Here is a 25,699-nt window from a genome sequence, read left to right on the forward strand (position 1 = left end):
TAAAGAACAAAGAGAGCCATTAGACATGGACAGACTCCCCTTCTGCAGAATAGCTGGCCGTTAAATTTAAGCACTTACTTTCTAGTATCCACTCTTAGCTGATTGTTATCTGACACTGGAAAACTGAGTTTAAAAACACAGGTATTTCAGGAGACCTGCAAATCACCATTTTCTTTTTTAATTAAGGCCTTACAATTTGTAAAGAAAATTATCTCTTTGAGGAGGTATATAAAAAAACCTCTGGTTTTACTAGAGCTACAGGCAGCTGTGAATAATTTCTTTACAAAGTAACTGAAACCAAAACCTGTTTTGTTGCAACTGGCATCTCATCAACTCACAATCCTCACAGATTAACACTCTGAAGTTCAGTTTCCAGCTAACTACTCCTGCGTATTTCTTTGTAACAGCAGAAACGACCACCAAAGAAGCCACCTGTGTTTGTGCAGGACTGCTAGAGCTTCACAAAATGTACTAGGCAAATGGTACCAGACTTCAAAATGAGCTGGTTATTAAGTACCATTATTGATCTATGAAAATGCACACTTCCATGCTCCCTATTCATACCACGGCACAGGACATCTAAATGCAAATTTTCTGTCCCTGCTCTCTCATCCCCTCCCCTCAGAACTGTCCCAGTGCAGCCACTTCCCTGATCCCATGACGACAATTCCAGAACAGGTGAACCATAAAATGGCAGACTTTGATTAACTGTGGTTTTCAATAAAAAAACTCACCAAACATGACAAAGTTTAAAAAAATTATAACAAGAATTTAAAAAAAACATTTTCAGGAACTACATAATCTGATTAGTTCCTCCTTCCTGTGCACCTTATATCCATAACTAGCCACATTAATAAGATACAAAGTGTAGCAATTGTACATTCTGACAAGTTGGCCTAGAGTTCTTCTGCACAAAATATTATCCCCTCTATTTTTCAGAGAAAAAATATTTCAATATTCCCTTTAGAGATAAAACTTCACTCAAAGCCAAATGTTCCAATTAATTTTGTTAATCACCCTTTACTACACGACAGTTAATAATTTAAAAACCCATAAGACTGGCAACAAACTGACCATAAAAATACCATTGCAGTTCTTCCAGGGAAAAGTGCTTTTAAAGATGAGAGTGATAAGGCATGTCTACCTATTCATTAAAAAAAAAAAAAATTACAGCATGAGCATTAATACAGCTAAAAAAGCTGATTGATGTCCATGTCTCAGTAGGGTTTCATGTGCAACAGATTCTGTTCTTAAGTTTTCTCCAGGTTATAATTTATATGACTGGTCAATTACCAACAGGTGATAGCTGTGCTATTGAAGGGCTGAAGCTACATCCTATAGATGAAAAAACCTATCAGTGCACACTACTCTGCGGATAGATCCCTAAAAACTGATTGCTTCAGTTTCATGAGGCCTACTGCTAATTTCTGTTAATCTAGGAGAAAAGAGAGGCACGGTGGATAGCAGTCACAAAATAGTACTGAAAAACGAGTAACTTTAAAAAACCTGAATCCTTCATATTAAGCAGTCATCGCTCAGTAATGTTTAGTCATAAATTATGGTGGCTTCAGTTTTGTTCTGCTGTGAACTTCAGTCATAAATATTTTAATGTGGAATTAGCACAGTCTTTATGATGTCTGATCCTCTCTCAAAGGCATAACGTGGAAGCGACTGAAAAGACTGGTACTAACTTCAAAGAGCAAAACAACGCATTTCACTGTTGAGAGCAAACAAAATCAAGAAGGAAACTTCAAAGAAGGGAGAAAAGAAAAAAAGCAGCTGAAAAACAGAGTAGGTGGGAAAATTGAGCTATGATTAGCCCCATTTCAGAGGCAGCCTAAAGCAAGCTATACTTGAACTAGGGTCTCTTCCACACTGCAGTCTTGCAGTTCAACTGGGCAGCTGTGGCTACAGCCAGTGCTTGTCTGCAGTGGGCAGGGAGGTAACAGGGGCCTCCCTCCCCAGTGTCCTCTCCTCTCCTGTGGGGTGCCTTCACACCCCTGGACCCCCAATTCTGCCCCACTACAGTCAGGCTGGATAGCTTCCTGCCAGAGACCAGGGGCTGAGCTACCAGTGTTGACTGCCTTGTCCTGAGCAGGAGCTTTCCAGCCACAATGCTGGTCCTGGCTCATGCTGCATTGATCCCCTTTCCCTTCTAAGGAAATCCACAGCATGCACAGGATGGAGACTGTGAAACTGATAATTAGTTATCATCTCCTTCACAGCAATCATCTCTGCAAAGTGGCAGCTCTCAATTTCTAAGGACTTTGCCTTTAAAGAAAACCAGATTTCTTGAACTATAATGTATGATGGGAACAATACTGTACTTGTCTGACTCCAAAGTATCCCAGAAACTCTTGGACACCATCAGTTACAAGGATTAAATATTTTCAGTTTCTGGCAGCAATTTGAAAACCCTTCTCAAGTGACCAGCAACAACAACCAAAAAGAAAAAGAAAAAGAAAAAGAAGGTTAACAAGGGCATTCACAAAAGTGGAGTTTCACAATTACTCATGCATGTAAAAATTCACACACAATATATTACAGTGAATATGGATTCACAAAAATGACGTTATGAAATTCACACAGATGCATTAAGTGGTGCTTAAGTAACACACTGGGGAAATGCCAGTTGTAGTGTGAATAATTAATATGAACAGCAAGTTGGCAAGAGGTCTGAACATAAAATACTGTCTGAGTATCAAAAACCTTCTTGAATAATAACCTAACTTATTTGTATGGTCACAGTCTGTTCACAGATAATTCACTACTATGAAAAAAATACTGAGAACAGCTCATGTCAATTTACTCTGTGAACTGTTCCTCATGTCAAGTTCATGTTGAGTTCTTGTTTTGCTTTTGGTAGTAAAAGATTGTATCAGAGCATGTCTTTGGAAATAATGTCAAAAGTATGAGTGAAACCAGCAAGCTGTCTCCATCCCTGGAGACAGTCCAGGTGTGGAGCTAGTGGCGGAAAGAAAACTTCTCTCTGCAAACATCTACCCCACCTTTGAGATTTTTTGAAGTGCAAAAGCACTTCAAATACATACATTCAGTGAGGGGTTGTTTTTAAAAAATGTGACAGATTTTTGAGCTTTCCTCTTGAGAATTGGTTGTTCTTTAGGGCTACCTTTTTTAAGAAAATTTACAAACCCCCCCCCGTATTTTAGGTGTGAATCATTACTAGAGTTACTCAGAGTATGCTGAGTATACTTACACCAGTAAGCCATGCTAGCATGCACATTTTAATTTATAACTGTATACCCTCGGAAAGTTAAAAGCAGCATCTACTCAAGCTGCATATTCCTACTTGTTGCCATATGTGTTTACTTAGGAATGTATCACATGTTAATTAAAAGCAAACAAAACCTATGAAGAACAAAGAAAAACCTTGTTGGTTCTCTGAGCAGGACTCTGCCTTAATCATTGTTGATGGATGAAACTCTTTACCATTGGGAAGAGTGCACCTGGGATTGCAAGCCACCTGCTAACAATATTAATGCCATTTTCTCTGTCTTGTATAGAATTAACAGCATTCAATACCACTATTCATTTTACTCCCTGCTGCCTTTTGTCATTTAACTTTCTTCCTGCATTAGTCACAGCCATCTTGATACAAAGACACAGAGATATCTTTGCACCAAGAGAGTGCAGAGCAGCACAGAGGTGGTTTCATTGCCAACCTGTGAGGGTGATATCATCATCTTCTATGATTTGCTCTTCTGCAACATCCAGAGAGTTCTCAGTGATCATGTCACTAGGTTCATCCACGCAGGTTAAGCCAGAGTAGTTATGTAGGAGTTCTGCACTAGGAACATGCTCCACGATGACAGCAGGGAAAATAGATGGATCACCAAGCTAGGGGGTGGAGAAAAAAAAACCAACAAAATATTAGTTAGACTGCCTCCAATCTAGCCACTTAATGACTAATATTTCAACAGACCTGTTCTAAACCACCTGGATATCAAACTGTCAGGAAGGAATACTAAAGATGGTTTTTAGCACCTGAAAGCAAATAGCAGCAGTGTCCCACCAGGAGCCAGAGGCTGAATATTGCTGTAGTATCTGCTGCACTGACTGTACTTCAGTACATAACACCAGACTTGCATGACAGAGTTTTGCAGCGTTAAAGCTGACAATACAGAGGAGTGGCACAGCACAGTAAGTGCTAAACTTTGCTGGCAATAACACTGAGTGAGCAACTTGCTGCAAACACCTTCACCTTTTGCTGAGAGTGAAAGAGTCCTGTGGCTGTGAGGACTGGACAAAGCACTCACAAGCAACAAATTCCCTATGAGACATCATTTGAAAATCACCATTTTAGGGGACACTTGTTACAGAAGAAAGGGGTGTAACATGTTGATGTAAGTGCTGTAATACATTCCCTCTCTAATTCTTATGGCTTTAGTAATTTGATATTGCTCACACCACACCCCCTCGCCATTCTCCTTCCAAAGTCTGCATTTAGACATCATCCTTTGGTGTTGATAGTCATTTCTCATCAGATACAGAGGAAAAGATGCAGCTGGGAAACAGAAATCAAACTGAGTAGCAATAATAACAAGTAACACACTCTCTGAAAAGGCAACCACTCAACAGGAAGAGGTTTTCAGCAAATAACATCTACCACAGACGCTGTATTTTTCAAAGTGAGTATTTTAAAACGTGCTTTGCAGGAAGACAGTTAGAGCAAGATTGATAGCAGAACAGGTTCAAAGAAAGTCTAGTGTAACTCTAAGGTTCTCTGACTACAAAAATAAAACACATTATGAATGTGTCAAGCTTAAAAACAAGAAAAAAACCTAAAAAGTGACTAAAACATATTTATGAGAAAACCAATATATGTACATTTGGTCCCACCCTCCACAGAAGAGTACGGATATGTATTTATCATGGAATCATAGAATGGCCTGGGTTGGAAGAAACTTTAAAATAATCTAGCTCCAATCCCCCTGCCATGGACAGGGACACCTTCCACTACATCAGATTGCTCAAAGTTCCACGAGCCTAGCCTTAAACATTTCCAGGGATGGGAATCTGCAACTTTTCTGGGCAACCTGTTCCAGCACCCTTCCACCCTCACAGTAAAGAACTTTTTCTCAATATCTAATCTAAACCCACAGTCTTTTAAGTTTGAAGTAATTCTCAACTGTACTGTCACCATGTGTGCTTGTAAATAGACTCAATCTTTCCTGTAGGTTCCCTTCAGGTATTGGAAGGAAGATCAAGTAGTTTTTTTAACCACACAAGTTAAAAACCCAAGGGAAAAAAATCAAGTGTATGATTATGCCCTTGTTTAATTCCTGTTTAAGAATTACTCATCTCTCACTCCTGCCACTGCACACACCGTCACAGACAGAAAATGGTATCAGAGCTATCTGCTCAACCCAGACAGCAACTATGGGAGCAAGCCTCCCCTAGGGAAGAGTCTGGACCATAAGTACTGAACATAGAAAGTGCAATTACAAGTTTTAAAAGGCAGTAATTACCACTTTAAATTGCTCTGTGTTTTGTAAAACATGTCTCAGCAAAAACTGTGGTAAAGGGCAATCAGGAAAAAAAGAAGAACTAAAAACCAAAAATAGTATTTTAATGGGCTGCTATCATGGACAGTCTCCTAAACAAAAAAAAGTCAACAAAACCAAAATTTTAAAAGACCCAACAAATAATGACCTATTCTACAAAACATGTTTCAAAAGAGAGCAATATGGTAGAAGATCAATAAAAATGAACAAAGTGCAGACCAGTTAAAGCCCTCTTGTGCAATCTTATCACCAGATGACAGGTGTATATCAAGTCACGCAGGGATAGCTGTTACCCCACACCTTTGTGGGCACCTCTAACCAATGCTGCATCGTGCTGTAGCTGAGAAACCTGAAATCATTGATGGCCAAGAGGTCCCTACTGTTCTTCAGAAAAAGTCATGTTCACATTTTGCATCCTATTTGTTTACTGACCCTAACATCCTAGTTGGTTCCAGGCAAGAATAAATAAATAGATTTTATTAGGTATAAGCCACATTAACAAAAAAAGGATAAAGCACTCTTAAGAGAGAAGAAAAATAAAAACTACATGCATTAAAAAGAAGTTTCATTTTCAACAATATATTCCATAAGCTACAAGGTAGATGGTCCATTACAGCCTCATTCCTGAGATACAATTATGTTCTACAAATAGCTTAAATACCTCAGTTTCAGTAATAGGGCATGATACATAACTTTTGGGATTTAAGTTACAGACAGCTGTGGTGCAGGCACTTGGACATGAGCTAACAACCCCAAGTTTCCTTCCCAGGCAACAGACAGAAAACGGCATTTCTAGGGCACAATTTCCCTGCCCAGTTTTAGGCTCCTGTGCTACGATAGGATGTCATGCTCTAAAAACACCTATTTGTCTGCATTGACTGTGAAATGGTGGAGGCATTGAGGTGCTTGTTTCTGGTGTAGGCAGCTGTGTCCCACACTCTCATCAGCAAGTGGCCAGCTTCCTCCTCCCAGCCACGTCTGCGCAGCGAGGCGCGCTCCTCGCCCCCTTCCGCCCTTGCACCGCCTCAATAGCTGCAGTGTCTGCAGCCACAGATCGAGTTGCCTGTGCTCAAGATAAGCCTTACATTAGCTTCTGCTGGAGAAGAAAATCACTTTGCCTAAGCTCTGTCCTTCTCTAATGACTGATGCTCACACCACTGGCTTGGCCTCTGAGAAGATGAGTTGTAGCAAAATGTTTCCGAATAATAAACAAAACATATAAAATCAACTGATTGCCACGTGTTTTCAGATCAGTTTTTCAAAGCTCTATTTAGATTACACCCTCTTCACTTTGCTATGAAACCTAGTTACAAAATCCCAAACATCCATATGTTTCTAAAATATGCTTCTCTACTGACCAGGATGCTTCCTGTGGTACTGAACTGTGCTGCTTCACGCAGTTCCGAAGTACTTGGTTTGATCCTGTGATCAGATCTGAACTGCTCTGCCAGATTAAACTGGTTTTGGCCATATCTAGAAACAGTCATCATACACACAACACTCTGATATGGTTGCTGTGTCTGTCTGCAGGCAGAGAAACCCCCAGGGCAATACCTCTTCACCTGAACTTGGTGCCCGACTACCAAGGAAGCTGCTGGCACACTATACTTCCAAAAGGCTGGAGATGAACAGAAAAGCATTCACTCATGGTAAGACACTTTAAATGTGCTTTTCTTTAACTTGATCACAGTTTTGAACTGGAAGAATCAGAGCAAATGTCACTTCTTGTGGTGTATTATTTTAAAACTATTGTTATAACTGGCTCTAACTCAGTCCCTACAGTGGTACAATGTATGGACTTTCCTTCCTGCCATGGTTGTGAAAATTTTAATATGCTCCTATTAAGAAAAGCATTCACACAACTGCAAACCAATTTAATTTGAAATGCATTTTTGTGGAAGTGGCCATTGCTTTTTTATACAGTATTTGCAATTAGTTATGACTTCATTAACAAGTCCTTCATTCCGTTTTAAAAGCTAATACTAATGTACACAGATGTACATGTGACTTTTGTGAGGTAACGTTCCTGATTTCACTGAAGGCATCTGAATCCCAGTTGAGAGCCAATCTAAACCTTCCTCTAGCTTTGTTGTTTTCTAGGACAGAAAAATAACTGTGCACATTTGGAACTGCAAAAGAGCCCTTTTTTACTATGGCTCCCTTTGAATCTAGTGTGTAATGAGAACTACACACAGGGAAAACATTAAATTAAGAACTACAAGGTAGTGATTCAATTAACACAAATTAAATTACCTCTCTAACAGCAAGGTTGCAAAATAATTTATTTCTAATACAAACATGCTTCTATATGCCCTAGCAAAAAGGAAGAGTGCAAACTATCCCAAAGGTTTTTTTAAGTCCCAAATTAAAGTGTCAGCAATGATTTTCAAGAAATCAATACAGACATCCATAGAAGAACAATTTGTGTATTTTTAAATTTCTCCTACTTCTTCTACTTCATGTTTCTCATACAAAATATAGGTAAAATATGATACCCTAGCTCCAGCAAAGCTTTGACTTGGCTTCAACCCATTTCCCATGTCTGCTGGACACATAAAGCAATTGAGCTACTACTAAAATCTTCCCAAATCTTAGACACCAAATCCCCATAGACGGACCTTACCAATTCAGAGGAATGCAAACTTCATACAGATGAAGTTCACAGAAAGTCCCATGAGTGGGTCCCTGAAAGCACTGGTTACATTCCACAATCCCCTGAAAACTGAACCCGGTCCTCCTCCGAGGGCTAAAGGCAGCAATCTTCCTTTCTGCTCTCTAATTCTATTCGTGTGTTTGACATGCTGACAAGGTGTTTCTCTTTTTCTCTGAAAATTGTCTCATCAACTGTCACCAACTGACAGAAGATCAAAACACCATCCAGGCCACGGAAATGGAAAATAAGGAAGGGGATTTCTTCTGCTTTGGAGGTACTGTCTTCTCATACTGTAAGTCTTTAAGGATGACAACTTGTCCCAGGAATAAGGTGACCAGCTTTTAACTGGTGTGGAATAAATTCTGTGTGAGTGAGTGATGGGTGGGAAGAAATATATGCAATAGATAGTAGAAGGGAAAAGCTACATGGGGGAAAAAAAATGGAGACAGCAACCTCCGGGAAAAAAACAACTGTCTTTTTAACCAAAAAACAACATTCAGACTCGCAATACAGATGGTCCAAACAAACAATCTCCTCCCCAAAAGAACAAATAAAACACCCCAAAACCCTAAACAGAACTAGGGGAAGTGACCTTAGTGACTAGAAAACAGCTTTTGAAGTTTTCCTTTGCAGACAGTCCCTGTGCAGAGGCAGAGGTAGCTTCTCAGCTTCAAAGGTGTTCCCACTGCCAGCATCTGAGAAGGGACCAAATTGCACAGAGGGATGCTGCAGGCAGACACACGATGCTCATGTTTCTGGGAAGACAACCTCATTACAGATTTCATCTCTTCCTCAAAGTCATCATAAAACTGCAAATGGGTGAAGGGAAGGAACCTTCTGCAGGAGCTAGAAACAGCCAAAAAAATGTAGACTTTCACGTTGACCAGGTGGCCTAATCTTTCTGAAAGCCCATGGAGATATCAGGGAACATGGAAGAGCAAAGGTAGGCATGAGATGATGGTGCAGAAATCATGACTCAACCTGAAAGTATCAGACCCCTCTTTATCAGAAGAAAGCAAGAGAGAAACAAATGCCAGAGGTACAGAAGGTGTCTTCAGGCACAGGTTACTACAAGCAACAGAGCCACCGGAGAGAGCCCAGCCCGACATAGAGCAGTCATGCTGGGCACCATGTTAGCAAATTAATGGCTGTAATGATTCAACTTCTCCCTGGCACTATTTAAAGCTTCCTACTATGGATCTAGCCACTATGCCTGCTTTGATTCAGCTTTTTAAATTAAGAATGTCCTGATCAAAAAGTTCACAAAGCACTAAATAAAAAGGCATTGAGAGAAGAAGCTGCAGATAGGAAAAGAAGCAGGTTTAGGCAGTGGCATTGACTCAGCCAAAGCCTGCAGGAACTGCTACCCAGTTTTGTTTGTGCCATCTCCCTCTGTCTCACAGCAATAACAAAAGAACCCAAACAAACAAAACAAAAGCACAGAAAAAAGAAAAAAAAAGGGCAAACTCTTTATTTTAACCAGATCTCTGACATGTATCAGAAGTCAGACAAGTTATCAGTAGCCTTAGCCCAAGCTACTTGTTCCCTTCTGAAAATTATAAGGATAGTTTCACTTCATTTCTTCCTCACCACAGATCTACTATGTGATAAATGAAACTTCCAAGTATATTGAAAAATTTAAAATCATTCTTTTTTAAACTGCAAAAAACAAAGCTGATAAGAGCAAGTCCTTCCCATTCACACGGGTCCATGTGACTGAGCCCCTTCCACTGGTATCTGTCACTGAATGCTTACATTTGCAAACTGTTCATAATTTATGGTTGTTTAACCAAGACTTAAAAAAAAAAAAAAGGCAAAATAGCCATGAATTATGACTTCCCTAAAATACTGAGCATAGTTGCCACTTAGACCCTGAACCTCTCCCCACAGCTGTCCCATGTCCCAAGAGCTCTTGGCACAAGAGAGCTCCAGGCAAAGCTTTGACAAGAAGAAAAGCACCAAAGTTGTTAAAATTCCAGCTTGTGGGGGCATTGCAAAAATAACTATCGCAAGATGAGTTATATGACATCATTTGTATACAATGAAGATCCAAAAAAATGCTTTTGCCCAACACAGAGCACTTACAGAGCTAACATTTTTGCAAAGTACACATATTCTGTTGTCCATCCCCAAATACAACTAATCTAAGAACTTAGAAACTTTAGGAGTAGCAATAGCTCCTGTGTAGTAAGAAGCAGATCAACCAAGTATAAGCAAGAAGCAGTCTTTTTGGGCTAAGGTACTACAAGCTCTCAGCCAAAGGAAACTTTGTTTCAGCTTCCCAGGTCTTCACCTGTGCAGGAGGTCTCTTCTACAACTGGGCATTTAAGATTTACCTTCAGGCAGCCAGCTAGCTGGCTGTCTCTGTCTTTGATATCTGAACTCAGTGAACCCAGTGATTTAAAAGAACCTCACATCTGACTGGAGCAATGGACTTCCTTGCTATGCACCCTCTATCTCCAGCCTTTCATATCTTTGATTTCACCACCTTTAGGGTATGCTACAAAACATCTTTGCTTAGACTTCATCCAGAGCAGAACTTAGTAGGGTTATGAGATAAACATCAAGGTTGAGTTTGTTCTGAAGCTGGAGAAAGCTCTGTTTAGAGAGGTTTTACTGTCCTGTTGAGCACTCCTTAGTATTTTTAAAGTTTCTCAGGTGAGCATCTGAAGAAATTGCAAGAAGCAGAATGCATGGCTAAAAGAAACAAAGCCCTATCTGCTCGCACTACCCCTCCCAGGAACCACACTGAAGTAGCCCTCCCTACCTCAATTCTCTCATTTTCTATTGGCTTGTAAAGTAAAGCTAGCAATGAACAACCAGCAGAGCTAATAAGTAAGGCTCATTTTTGACTACACTTGTGCAATTCCCATATCTAAATCCCCAGGCTACCACAAGCTCTGGAAAAATACAGGGAAGGAAGTTACATTACTAATTCCACCCAAAACTGAGTTAGCACTTTAGACAGACAACACTCAGTTCATTGAAATGATCGCATGACTTTGACAGCAGAAACAGGCCAGTGACCCAGACAGATATTAGGCCATACAGAAAACCAGAGACAAGATCATAAAACCAAAAGCAGGGTATTTTTTTAAGAGAGGAGAATAAATGCTTTTTACATTAACAAAAAAGGAACAGTTTGTCATGGCACTTAGCCTTTTAAAAAGGCTCAGACACGTCATTTCTTGTTAATAAATGCAAGCTCTAATTTTGACCACCAGCTATAGAGAAGCTGCATTATTTTTACAATAGGAATCCTACACTGAAGCTTCAGGACTCACAGGATGTGGTTTAATAATCACCACCTAACTGAGAGTCTGCGTAGGTAGAAAGAGACATATTTTCCCTGTAGTGTAAAAGAAACCAGTGTAAATTACTTTCAAGCTTATTTCTGAATAACCATCGTGCAGTAACACAATTTTGAAACCAACCTGTAAGTAACAGAGAGCAGGTATGTACTGCCCCTTCCAGTCATCTGCAGGATGACCATTACTTCTACTCAGAATTTTATCCTAGTACACTAGAGAAGTTGAAACTACTACAAAATACCATCATTTTGAGAATTCTATATCACATATGCATGGATTCTACTGGCACAAATCAGCAAAACAGGAAAAATAGTTTTGGAGGAAGATATCTCTGCAATACTGCAGAGGTTATAACATTTCAGCCAATTTCTGTTCCGCGCATGCAAGTTACGGGAAGCAACCGGAAGCTTTTGAAACAGCACAAAGATCTGCTGCAACAATAATGACCTCAATGTTTCCTTTTTGTGTTTTACACCACATTTTTTCCTCATGTTTCACAATACTCCTAACACCAACTTGTACAAATATGGTTTCTTAGACCATCCCATACCTGCTGCTCATCCTCCATGACGTTGCTGGCAAATTCAAACACAAGCTCATTCTGCTGTACAACTGCTGCCATAATAACGCATTCCCAGGTCTCAGCTCCACATACAAAGAAAAATGTTCTTGAATGTGAAAGAACAGAGAGCTTCACTGAGGTCCAGCTGGGCAGAAAGGCAGGTTCACAAAATGGATCAAGTATCAATGTTTGTGTTTCTTAGATCATCAGTGTTCCTGGGTTCTTCTCTTCTCAAAGCAAAACAAACCAAGGCAAAACCTTTCCTGAGTTGTTCTTCCCGCCTCGATAGCCTTTACCACTGTGGAGGGAAAAATAAAAAAATTATCATTAAAAAATTGTTACTTTAGCGATGTAAAATTGTAGCAGTGGCAGTAAAGCTTTCTATGTATTAAAACTATTCTATTTACATCCAAGGAAGTCAGACACTTTTGTGTCTCCAAAGGTATTACTTTTAGTGATTAATGTATAAGAACTTTCATTACCTGAAACAGAACTGTTTCAGGAAATATGACATCAGTTTCAAAGTGTTTCATATTAAAAGCATGAGTCTAAGGAAATCTTACAAAAGTTAAAGAGAAAATCCATATTTTCATTTGATTCAGATACGCAGTTTTCACATTCATCAGTACCTCTCATCTTCACAGTTTATTCAAAGTAAAAATACAAAACTCAGACAGACCTACTCAGCTGTAGGATATCCCAAGTGTATCACATTTCTTCTTCACACACAGTTGAAATTTAACAAAATTGTTGTTTTGCAAGTAAAATGTTCTGGATCTTGAATCCCCATGTAAAAATGATGAAACCAATCAATAAATTCTTTGTACAATCCAGAGAGTGCCCACGTTCCTACATGAAGCAGATCTTCAGCTTCATATTAAAAATGTACTGTGAATGTACCCTTATCTCTACCAGAGGCTCTCAAGCAGCCGGAAGGAAACAGAACTGGCCACATCACGGCAAATTAGAACTGTCAAAAAAACTGCACAGTACAAAGAAAAAAAATCCCCAACTACTGAACATAAACAGCTTTGGTGAAAGGATGCCTGCCCACAGCTCCCATGCTGTTACTTACTCATCTGTGCCAAAGGTAAACTCAGTTAGGGTGAGCTGACCAAGAGGCTGCTGCACCACCTCTGGGGAAAGAGGCAAGCACAAGAAGAACTCTTTGTATACAACTCAGGTGACCCAGACATGAACTTAAAAATCTACCATTTCAAATAATAATGGGAGCAGGTGTCTAAAATTAGGAACCTAAGGAGTGTGTTGGTGCCTAGGAATTTAAATCAATATATTTTAAAAGAAGAAAAATGTGCAGTTCCTAGTGTTTTGAGCAAAATTCTTTAAACTGCCTTCGATTAAGAGCTGCTGTGAAAAAAGAATAAGGGGCAGAGGTCTAAGATGCACCCATCCAGAGTGAGACCCACAGGAGAATCAATGTCAGTGCCTTTGGTGATGATTAGCATCTGCCTTTGTACAGAGGTTTAACTTTGCCTTATTTTTGCAGTAGGGTCAAACTCAAAAAAATGAAGATCATCTTCTCTCCCCACTGCCAAGCAATTTAATTAGGGAGGAACATGTCAGAGACTTGTACTCCCTCACTCTAGGAAATGTAACAGCTGCATTTCCTGTATAGGTTGTGGTATTCCCAAATTCCTAAGTAGTGATGGCAGAGCATTTAGGCATTTAAGTCACTAGATCCTACCCTTCTAAGAAATCAGGAAACTCATGACTATGCAAAAAGGAGAACCTCCCCAACTTCCAAAGTGTGCTCTAATTAGCTGTTAAAAGGTTTGTAAGAGTAGCCACAACCTTAACAACAGAATATTTGCTTTAATGAGAGTTGCATGCATGAACAGAGAAGGAAGTGCTGTAGGAACCATTTCAACCTCAGCACTTGCCACTTTAGTGGTTGACTTGAATAGTTAACAAGGCTTTCTCCATACTTTGGCAGAGTTGTGGCACTGAAAGCATTACATGCAACCATATAATCCTGGGTGACTTCCCAAAATCTAATTATTTGGCCTTGCCTTTTGGAAGATGCCATTAGGGAGTAGACACACATTGCCAGCATAGTGGGAGTAAGCACAGCTTGGCCCATCCTAGACTCCTATCATCCTGTATACCAGTCTGAAAATGAAGTATATAACTATATAATATATAGTTTAATATTGCCTACAGACACCAATTCAAGTGGGTCAATCTATGCCAACAGGGATACACCAACTTTTTCAGACGAGAAGACAGTTATGGAAATTTACATTGACTAAACTTTACATTAAGTAATAGAAGTACAACTTCTATTTTGGTTCCTGCTTAGGAATAAATTGTAACAGTCCAACAAGATGAAACAATATTTTAAGTCACACCCTCTAATCACTGAAGAGCAACTTCACTGTAAAGGATCACAAGGCAAACAGGGAAATACAAGAACTTCCTCAGCTGTCCAAATTTAAACTTCTGTTTAAATGGAGGTTAAACCAATTGTTCAGAGTCAGAATACTGCAAGGGCTTATAATCACAGCCACTACACTGACTGAAGCCACAAGTATGAACAAAGGCTACAAGTTCTTAAGACCCAGTAACTTTCTAAGGTCAATAACAATACAGTCAATGTAAAATTGGGATACAGGACAGGTTGGAGACACAGGTTACCCAGAAAGGTCTTAAATATAAGGAAAACTGGAGGTCAAGCTACCCTAAAATTTTTAAAAGCTCCCCACATGCACTGGGAGCTGACATTTTCTTCCATTAGTGCCAGGTTATCCATTATTCTGTAAAATATTAATATTTTACAGTAGATACTACAATATCAAAATATACACTAAATGCATAAGATATAAAAGCTGTGACAGTAAACTTACTAAAAGCCATAAAGAAATATTTCCTTACTTTTTATTTTAAAAAAGAAACAAAACTCTCAATACAAAACTAATTATCCTGATTTAATATCATTTAAGAGACTGCAGCAGCATATTACATTTGATCAACACAAACAATGCTTAAACCAGTGACACTATGCTAACATGAAAGTAATCATCTGATGCCACTGTAGGAATGGTCAGTCAAAAGCTGCTTTATGAGTTCTGCACTGTAGTGATGCAGTGATGTGAGACTGTTCCTTCTCCCCTACACCCTGACCCCAAAACCACCAAGGGCTCTATAAATAAAGACAAGCGATACATTCTTTTTACAAAAGAAACATCTACCACAACATTAGTACCAAATCCAAAGACAAGTGAGTGAACAAGCTTTAGTGAGCTTTTATATCTAACCTTATAAAAGTTAGGGACTCAGACTATTACTGTTTGCAGGATATTTTTCATTACTTCTGTTCAGTGTATAGTAATAGCAAATGATCTATTGGGCAACAACAGCACAGCAGAATAATGCAAAAGTGCTTTCCTTTAATCCATATCACTTTCTCTGCCATATAGAAAACAAGAGCAGCTTTTCACAGAACCCAGCAGAATTCTAAACCAGCTATATTTTCCTTCACATCTATTTTTGTAAACTGTGCTTTCATTATTCCAACTATCACAGGGTCCTGCTGTCTATAGGCTAACACAAACACGACTATTGTTTTTGCTATGTAATGCCATTTATCCCCTGCCTGATTTTACATACATCTGCAAGTAGAAAATAATATTTGCAATAATATTTGCAAACAGCATAAAAAAGTGTAAATTCTATTCACATGCACAGTAAGCTTGACTACATACAAATAATCCTAGGAGAAAGTGAACCCCATATATATTATCATAAAATTTACATGAAATTTTCAGAACTACTACTTACTTCTGGAGGAAGTAAGGTTTTGGTTTCATTTTTACTAATTGTTGTACAAATATATTATAAAAAGCAGCATTAAAACACAACAATATAAAAAACATCTTGATTTTGGTTAATCCTTGAAACAGAACTCAAATTATTTCAATACACCTGGAAGCTCCCTCACCCACTGATTTCAACATCTAGGAACAAGCTCCTCAGTCTGTCAAAAAGCACATTCACTCAATCTAAGCTTTAGTACATGCTACTCTGGTATCCCAGAAGATGCACTGTAGGATTCTGTCCTAAACATCAGCTAGACATCACAAATTTTCCCCCACCACTCTTTATTATTTATACCTTCTAGTCAGTCCTAGCCCGCTGAGGACTAACTGAGCCAGTTCAACAAAGCTTCTAAGAAATACCTCCAGAACCAACACTTTTGGTCCCAATGGTGAAGCTGCAATATTGCAACTAGGATCCATGCTGGAATCCACAAATTCTCCTTCAAATCCTGATAATATGAGCCACTACCTTATCATTCAAGCACTGTAATGCAGAACACCAAAATAAGACAATGGCACCACACTGGCGCAGGTGTAGCAGGCATCAAAGTACCAGGCAGAAACCGAAAAATTTGCTAAAGGTCAGCTATGAGCTTAGAAGACTCAAGTCTTGCTACTGAGAGCATCCCAGATGAGCTGAAAGATGTCTCCAGGAAGCTACTGGATCCAGTCCCATTTAGGGTTACTAAAGATTACTGTAATCATCCTGCACTGCCTTTCTCATGAAATTAATAAGATCATTCATACATTTAAATCAAGAACCAGCTTAGTGCTTTAAGATTCAAGTGCAGATCTGAATTCTGAGTTACTGATGAAACAGTTCCACTCATTCAACACAGGGACAAATCACTTGAGATTGGACTTTCCCGTTGATTTCCTAAGACAGTCTGTAGCAGTAGCATTAGCCTAGAAATGTCAAAGTTGTGACTTAACAGAAATGTAAAGCTGAACCCCTCCCTCCTCTACACCATCTTGGATACAGAGAAAAGAGGGGACGGAATGAGAGGAAAGGGAAGATGAAAGAAATCTGAACAGAATCATCTGAGAATCATCTCAGGTGAGGTCAAACACATGGACGGTAACCACACCATTTCACTCAAATTTCTAACTCCATTCTACCAGCAGAGGTTAAGGATAGTTCAACCCAGAGTCAGTTCACCTTCTCAAGAGTCAACAAGTATCATCGTAGAGTCAGGTTTTCTTAAAAAGGAGGGCAAAGCTGAATAATATTGCAGTTCTCTTAATGCAGAAATCCCAGATCAACAATGATCTTTATATTTAGTTCACACCAAGCATAAATGTTAACAGTTTAGTATTCTGTGTCATGGACTAATAGTTCTTCATGGACTAATAGTTCTTCATGGACTAATTTTTACTATCCAGTAATATCACAAATTTGCACAGGACAAGGGATTTGAAACATGTGCTTAGACTCAGGGCATCTGCAATGATGAAATGACAAGAAGAACAAATTAATATATGTCACTTGCCACAAAAAGTTTCTGAAATGTCAGTCTTTCTACTGCTCACACAAATTAAAGGAGATAGAAAAACAACATGGTTAAGAGGGTAGAACTGAGGAAGGAAAGAAGCAACATAAAGAACAGACTCAAGTCTTCTGAGAGCATCCATGCTGCCTAGAGCAAACTGTGCAAAGGGCAGCTGACATAATAAAAGCCAACAGAGTGACCTTTGCTGAGCTTTCATTAAGGACAAAGAAATCATCAGTATCAATAAACCCTTGTTTTGCAGCCCGTCTGGAAACCACAGGCTCTCAGTGCATATACAGCAAGAAGGACAGAGAGTAAAGGGTTTATCTGTTAAATATAAACAAGTATAAACCCCCAAAGTTGACACAAAATCCAGTCAATATCGAAGAAATTAAAGGAACCCTCTTGACACAAAAACAGATGTTTACTCCAAAGAGAAAAAAAAAACAACAAATGCAAGCAACAAGCTCTTTGCCATCACAAAAAAAAAATAAACTCACATTTTCATCTCTTTTTTGTAACTATCTCTTTTAGCCCAAATATTTTAATTTGAGGCCAGATTCCTTTCCAGACTACTAACAGTAATGGCTCCACCACTGTTTACAGACTCCCCCACCCCTGAAAACTCTTTTCTTCCAATCTCCCATGCTCCCTCAGATTTTTTTAAGTCTCTTTTATTCAGCACGTTTATGTAACACAGCTGTTGTACACAAACCTCGCAACCTGGCAGAGCACTGCTGGGAAAGCTGAAAAAAATCAGAAGTATAGTTGAGGCTTTTTTTCCTCTCTATCCTCTCCCACCAGCATGCTCAATGTGTTGAGGCAGCCTCAAAGCAGTGTAGGTGTGTAGATGTAAAGCACTCTAAGTAATTGATTTATGCTGCAACAACAAAAGATCAGCCTACCACCAACAGGCCAGGCCTAAAGAGCGACCCAAAAGATACTGAGGTGAGACAGGCTTTTCTACTGAAGCTCCTGAGCTCAAAAAAAAAGTACTTGAGCATCTGTTAAGAGCAAGCCTCCCCAATTTGATCAGGCAGGGAAAGGCCGGGTTTTAGCCACCTGTCTGCAATATTTGCTCTAGCAAAGTAGAATCAACTTAACAGGAAAAGTTAGCTGACCTAAAGCAGGGGAGCAAGGACACTCCAGGGGGAATAGAGAGTCCAAATACACTTCCCATTCATCCAACATGAAAAGAACTGAATTTTGCATCTTCATAGACTGACTGCATAGTATAAGAGGTTAAGGAGATGGGACGTGACCTATCCCCCACAATGGGACAATTCCATTCCGCCTCTCCTCCCCAAATCATGTGAGAGATTGGACCTCTTTTCCTCCTTGCCTGCCAGCCCCCAGCTCTCTGTCCATTCCAATCAAAACTGTTTAGTGGATTCAAACATCACTTTGCAGCTGCCCAACTTTCAGCACATTAGACTCCAAAAAGAGAAGAGCAGGGTAAATTTTTAGAAGTGGTTAGCCATCACCTGGCTACTTATACAGCTTTGAAATTTTTCAGATTGAATTTGGGTTACTGAAGCCTCAGGTCACAGATAAATCACTTATTCACTGCACAGTCCCTACTCTACCTGCCTGCAGGACACACAGATCCAGGCACACACAGCAGCTGCAGTTGCATGAACACACTTTACATCCATGTGCACATGCAGCACACATGCACCAAAGGATACGTATGAAATGTGTGCCCTTCTACTGACTTGACTTTTAACTTCTGGTGCAGCTGTTTTGCCTACCAAGGATTAAAAAAAACCCACATCTCTATACAACAAGGGGATACACAAAAGTCCTCCATCTCTGCTTCCAGTTCAGTCACCTCCACCCACTGCTGCTCATCAACACCCCAGTGCTACTGGGAAAATATACAGTTTGATCTTCTCCTTGCTCACTGAAAGCCAAACAAGATGAACTGCCCCACCCCCAAAAAGGAGACCTAAAAGGACAGTGTCCCCCCGACAGTGCATGGGGACAGCACGCAGTTTGCCAAGCCTGAAAGAATTCCAGAGTCTGTCTACCAGCGAGGGAATGGAGCAGCACCAACACCTCAGTATGAACATCTTGGTCTTGGAAAGCTAACATCTGTGCATAGGCATTGTCAAAAAGGAGAGGGGGTGCAAGCCAGGCCTTCACCACCTGAAAAATGCTGGCCACAAGCACACCACCACACTGAGCTCCCTGGCAACTGACAGCATGACTGCCCATCTTTCTAAGAATTCTCTGTAGGACTATCTAAAGGTCTCTTATCCCAACAAAACCATCAGGTTTTGTTACGGGGAATATTTTTGAAAGCATGGCCTTTTGCAGTAATGTAATATGGATCCAAGGAGCAGCTGAAAACATAACATTCATAGCAAAGACCTGCTTCTCCTCTTGCTACTGCAAAATAGTACACAAACACACTAATGTCCAGTAAATGCAGAGGCTGGTAGTGTGGTTTGCTGGTCCAAAACTCTTGGCACTCACTAACTTGGTCTGCCCCTTGATTCCGCCTTTTGTAGTTAATTCATCACTATTGGTAGAGAAAGGAGAAAATCAGGTGATTATATTTCCCAGGGAGACATTCAATTAAGTCAACAAGGCAATTAGTTTTGAAAGAATGAAAGAAAAGCAACTAAAAATGCATTGGTCTAGATGTACTTGCTCAAACTCCTTGCTACAGACACAACAGAAGTGAAAAGCTTAGGAAAATTGTAAAATGTTTTAAAAACAGCTCAATGTAATCAGACCCAACCAGCCCCATTACATAGGGATTTCTTTTTAAACAATGGAAAAGAGCTGTCTTAACACACGACAAACCTTCAGTAATGCAGATTGCAATCACGTGTCTCTAAATGCAGGATTTTGCTGTTATTTATTCCTGTTAACTGCACACTTTTGGATTTACATATTCTCCATCAGAAAAATAGTAATATATTAAACATTGCAAAACCAGAATAAATTGACTACAAGTTGGATATGACACTGCAAATGTCCACTTAGTCTAGCTCACCAAGTGGTAAGTGATACTAATTATAGAGAGAAAGGAAAACAAAAGGTCTCTCATTACTTCCTCTCCTATAACAATTAGTATATGCCATTTTATCCAATAGTAAATTTGCAGACTGGTTTTATGTCTTGTAATAAGATAACCAAATTACCAGCATTAATAAGTAACATTAGTATCAAATATATCTTCCTATTTTTCACACTGCACAAAAACTCAAAATGCTGTGTTAAAAAAAGATACCAAGAAAACAGTAAATTGATGAAATCCCAAATTGGGTTCAGAAATTTTTGCAAACCAAATGCATTATTCCAGTGACACAAAATAAATGTTTTAAGAGGCACCTTTAAGTGGTTTCTTGCATTTAATAGTACCTTTTATGGAGCATTAAGACTACAAGCCTGTAAGCATCTGTAACAATAGACCTGCAGATAAGTAAGATTTCACTGATTTCTAAGGGAAAGTTCCCTTGCATCTTTCAGAAAGAGCTGAAGGGCTGAAGACAGCTAAAACAGGATATGAGGAAACCTGTAAAAGAGGGGTGGAGGGGGGAAGAACTGTTTGACCCTGCAAGATGTTGCTCTTTTGATTAACACGTACACACAGGAAAATGAAGTAGTGGCAGTGGGAGGAAGAAAGATCAGAGAAACTAAATATAATTGCTTTGGAAGGGTGCCAAACTTCACAAATTACCAGTTGCTGGTCTGTACCCAATACTGACATAAAACTGTCAATCGTTCTCTAAAAACCATTTTGCTTATAAATTAGTAACACAGTCATTATTTTTAAATCACCTGCAGGTAAAAGTTAAATTTACCAAAGAAAAACTGATGGCCAAAAACAATAACTTCTTTTTAGCTTCACTACAAATGAGCACTATATATATATATATGAAAATAAAGAAAAGGAAAACAAAAAAAAAGAGGCCAGCAGAGATCAAGTTCAAGTTAAAAGTTTCTTACTCCAGGCAACCTCTTCCAGCCAAGCAACAGTAATTCTAGATCAGGGAGTTAAATTCCCACAGGACTTTTTCAGTATTCTGCAAAAGTTGCTACAGGATCCAGCTCAGTAAAAACCCCATTACAACTTCTGTAACACAGATTTTTAGCATTCTGTGGATTTCTTTTTGCAAATAATTTTTAAAAAACTCTTCTAACTGGACTGTCAAGCACAACAAACAAAATAGTTCAATAATTCAAAATTACTCTCTGACATAGCCATAGAAGTGCTGTATGATTTGCATTTCTATGTTTGAGTACTTGAGCAGTCTCAGAAATCTAAATTTAATGGACGTGCACCAGCTAGAAAGGGGCAAAACTAATCCACACAGAACCTGCTGAGGCTGCCCCTTTCCCAAACTCACAGACAGACCTGGACTTCAAGCCTCAGTTTGGTACTTTGTTCTTGTCAGTGATATTTATGTTCAAGGCTGCATTTGGCAAGTGCCAGTTTGAGAAATATAAGGGGTCTTACCTTCGCAGTGTCTTTAAAAAAGCTGTAAAGATACAGAGCAGTTTAGGCCATGTTTGCCTCTCATTTGCTGTCAGCTGTCAGCAAAATGAACAGTCAAGAGCCTCTGGAGCAGGCTGGTATTAGTCAGCTAGACTTGAATTTCCAGTTCTTTTACATTGCTGTCTATTTTCCTCCATTAGGTTAGCCTGTCCTACCCTGGTATCAGATTACAGGGAGCCAACATTTATAGCACCTTGCAAAACAGTCGAATATATCATATACCTAAGTCTGCCTATACCTGCTGCCCTTAACCCTTTCTACCAACAGGAGAAACATTTATTCCGAGTTAGACTGTATCACCTACAAAACATTTGCAGCAGAGGAATCCTTTTTCCTTCTTACCTCACAGCTTACAAAATGGAGTGAGATTTCATTTTAGGAACTGTGGAACATAGGCAGGCTACGCCAAGAACAGAGGCTCCAAGATGCCCCCAAGAACAAACCTGCACCTGCAGACCCTACCTCCAACAAGAGCCCTGGCCCGGAAGCACTTGTGGTTTATCTCAGCAGGTCTGAGAAACCCCAATCCCCATTCTGGGTTCAAGATCATGTAATTACACTGATTCCCTGCCTCCCCTCAGACCCTGCTGCTAGAGCAGGAGGCAGGCAGGTGTGTTCTCAGCACAAGGAATGGCACAAGGAGAAGGTGTTTCCAGCCTGTGGCTCTCCCAGCAACACTGGCTTCCTTCTGCCCAGCCAGGATGCGGTGCTGCCCTGGGCTTGGCTGTTCCACCATCTCCCTGATGGCTTTTAGCCCAACTTCCCTTTCTGGAAGGTGTCCTGCTAACCCTATTCTCACAGACTAGCACCTACAATTTAGACAGTGGCAAGTCAAATCCTGCAATGCTGAAACAAAAGGAGCAGCAATTTCCCTCTTTACACAAGATGCATGGCTAGCCCATGGCCACCAGCTGCAGTGGTAGTGCTTCAGAGGACTACACAAAGTATTTTGTGTTCTTGTATGACAGGTACCTTAGCTTTCCTACATGCTCATCGTGCATCTCGGACTTAAATAGAGTTTTAACAAATGGATATGTATATTCTTACAACTCATCCAGAGTTCTTCAGGCATCCTCCTTCTTGGGACCAGTGGTGCATTTTGTTAAAGCTGAGAATAGAGGGTGAAAGACCATTACACTCTTACAAGCAACCTAGCTCAAGAGAGCAGAGATGAAACACACAAGAAGAATAGATAAGAATCTCAGATACAGTCAAGGCAAAGCAAAAAAAAAAAAAATGGCTAAGAGGGCTAGTAATGAGAAACAGTACAGCCCATACCACAAAGCACTGCAACTAATATCTATCTGTAAGCTGCTCGAACTCAGCACTAGACAAGCATTTTGGTCCTTGAGAGATTCTACTCATTTACAAGAACACTTATATTTAAACTAGCACTGTGGTTAACAATGACATGCAAGTAAAATATAGATATATATTTCAGTCTCATTTATAAAGCTTATCAGTTAAAACATATTTTGGAAACCATGCCTGAAGCTTTTTAATCTATTTGCCACAAAGATCCTCATTCACCTTTACCCATAAATATAAGAAATTAAGTACTCAGTCACGCATTTCCAATGGTTATACCACAGGAATTAATCAGTGAGAACTTCTGCACCAGGCAAGAAGTCACCTGTTTTCTACAATCTGTGACCAGTCAGAGCACATATACAGTGCCCCAACATACACCTTTCTCTAAACATCTCCAAAGGTCCATTTTGTCACCCATTCGGTCACAACAATTGAGATTACTTATTTTCAGAAGTTTTTTCTGAAATAGTTTTATGAGTGAACTAAGGCAAGTAGTATTGTGAGGTTTTTTTTTTGGCTTTTAGAGTTTGGAGAGTTCAACACTATTCCTAACACAGGCAGGGACTCACTCATGAGGTTGGGACAGGAGAGACAAATCTCTATCAGCATATCTCTTAGAAAAATTAATGCACATCTCCTACTGTCAAAAGCACAAAGCTGATATTTGCACTGAGCTTTCGTATAGATTCAAAAAACCCCAAAAAGCAACAAAAAAATGCCCAACCCAAGAAAAGGTGACAGCACCTGCTAACATCTCACAAGCAGAATTACTTAATTCAAGAGTCTGTAGAAATGGCAATGAAAGGTAATTTAAGAAGAGGTGCAAAGTACCAAACCATACCTACAATTAGGCAGACTGATAAGGAACAGCTGCACACAGGGAAGTCAAAGCCCTCAAATTTCTGAACTCCCTCCCATTAATCTCCAAGTCTCACAAGTCTGGGGTAGTCTTTTTCACTGTTTGTCTTTTCTAATATAATTGTCTGGAGTTTTTTAGCACAAGAACATTCAACCTAATTTTTGGTTTAAACAGTTTTTTTACGGTAGCTCAGACAGCATTTATGTAGGCCAGGATAGACCTGGTCTCTTAATTAAGACCAAAACAAACCACATATTTAAGAGAATCTCCAGAGACAAGACATTTGTTACACCTTTCTGAGGTAAAATCTTCTGATTTCCAGTGTATCATAATTTACAGATCACTGTGGCTGCAACTCACATGTCATCTAAAGCCTAACAAAGAAAACTGAAATTTATTGAAAATTATAGACTGAGGGACATAAGCTTTTCAATTCACAGGTAGAAAGGTAAAGGCTAATTTGGGTTGGAAGGCTGTAACTCTGTATTTTCCCTCAGCATGAGTCACAGCTCTGAGCTGGGACGTGCTTTCTGCATGGGAAATTTGTACCAGTGTCACAGCTCACCAAAGAGAAAGATAAGAAGGAACAAAATACTCCAGATATGCTCAAGTAAAAAACAATAGGTAAGATCTGCACCATGCAGGAAAGGGAGCAAAGTCACCTGCTGACCAATTTGCTCTGAACTCAAGGAATACTTTCAGAACATTAGCTTAAAACTGAACTTGAGATTGGATACAACTTTAAGAAAGTACCAACACACACACAGCACTGAGAGGAGGGAGGGACATGGTCTTGGTTAGAAAATGTGAGTATTACATAGCCAGAGGGACTTCGAAAAACAAAACAAAGAAAAAAAAACTAAACCAACAAAACCCAGACCTTAGGCTCTTGCTGTAACTTGTTTGGTACACAAACCACCTTGTTACTAGACAGCCAACTACTTATGGGTGTGGAGCACACAGCACAAAGAGTTCTATGTGCAGGTTATACCAATAATCTCAGTGTAGACACACTGAGTATCCCCCCACTGTATGTGGAAAAAAGCAACACAATTCACTTGTCCCTAAACTTTCCAGAGATGACTCCTTCATCCCTGCAGAGAAGCTGCAAGTTTGAGCTTTTTATCTCCAGACTTGGTATCATCTTTCCTTCTTTCTCCCTACTAGCATCTTCAGCATTACTCACTTCTTGTGCTTTAAGAATAACATTTTGAGAGGCAAATGCTTCTACACTGTTCTTATTTCACTCTTGCACGTTTGTCTCATTTCAGCCAGCTTTTCAAAAGGTAATCATTACCTTTCAGGTTCCAAGTCAGTAATTCACTGAACTGTGCTGTTTTCACAGAATCACAGAAGTGTGGGCTCCCAGGAAAGCAGAGCAGAGGGGCAGAATCATATCCCTCACCCTGCTGGCCACACTGCTTTTGATGCAGCCCAGGATGCAACTGGCTTTTGGGGCTGCAAGCACACGTTGTTGGGTCACGTCCAGCTTCTCACCCACCAGTCCTTGGACTTAAAAGTATGATGGTGTCTTTGCTTCTTAATCCTGCACAGTAAGGGTCCAGAACCAAATGCCTTTTTAAAAACAATGCCCTTCACCTATTTGTTCAATATTGCCCTTCCTCAAAGGCTGCTGCTGGGT

The 25,699-nt window shown here is 39.7% G+C and overlaps 1 protein-coding gene across 6 annotated transcripts in view; it reads right to left on the reverse strand.

Moving 5' to 3' along the window:
- Nucleotides 1-25,699, reverse strand: part of ELF1 (E74 like ETS transcription factor 1) — an 87,267-nt gene that overhangs the window by 25,540 nt on the left and 36,028 nt on the right. For all 6 annotated transcript variants that reach the window (XM_054514094.1, XM_054514095.1, XM_036391235.2 and 3 more), the window contains exons 2-3: nt 12,040-12,349; nt 3,684-3,858 (exon numbers count right to left, since the gene is read on the reverse strand). In XM_054514094.1, coding sequence (XP_054370069.1) covers nt 3,684-3,858; nt 12,040-12,111 — 247 coding nt within the window. In that variant the 5' untranslated portion in view covers nt 12,112-12,349. The remainder of the gene's footprint in view (nt 1-3,683; nt 3,859-12,039; nt 12,350-25,699) is intronic.

This window comes from Molothrus ater, chromosome 2 (genome assembly GCF_012460135.2).
Source record: "Molothrus ater isolate BHLD 08-10-18 breed brown headed cowbird chromosome 2, BPBGC_Mater_1.1, whole genome shotgun sequence".
Classification (NCBI taxonomy): Eukaryota; Metazoa; Chordata; class Aves; order Passeriformes; family Icteridae; genus Molothrus; species Molothrus ater.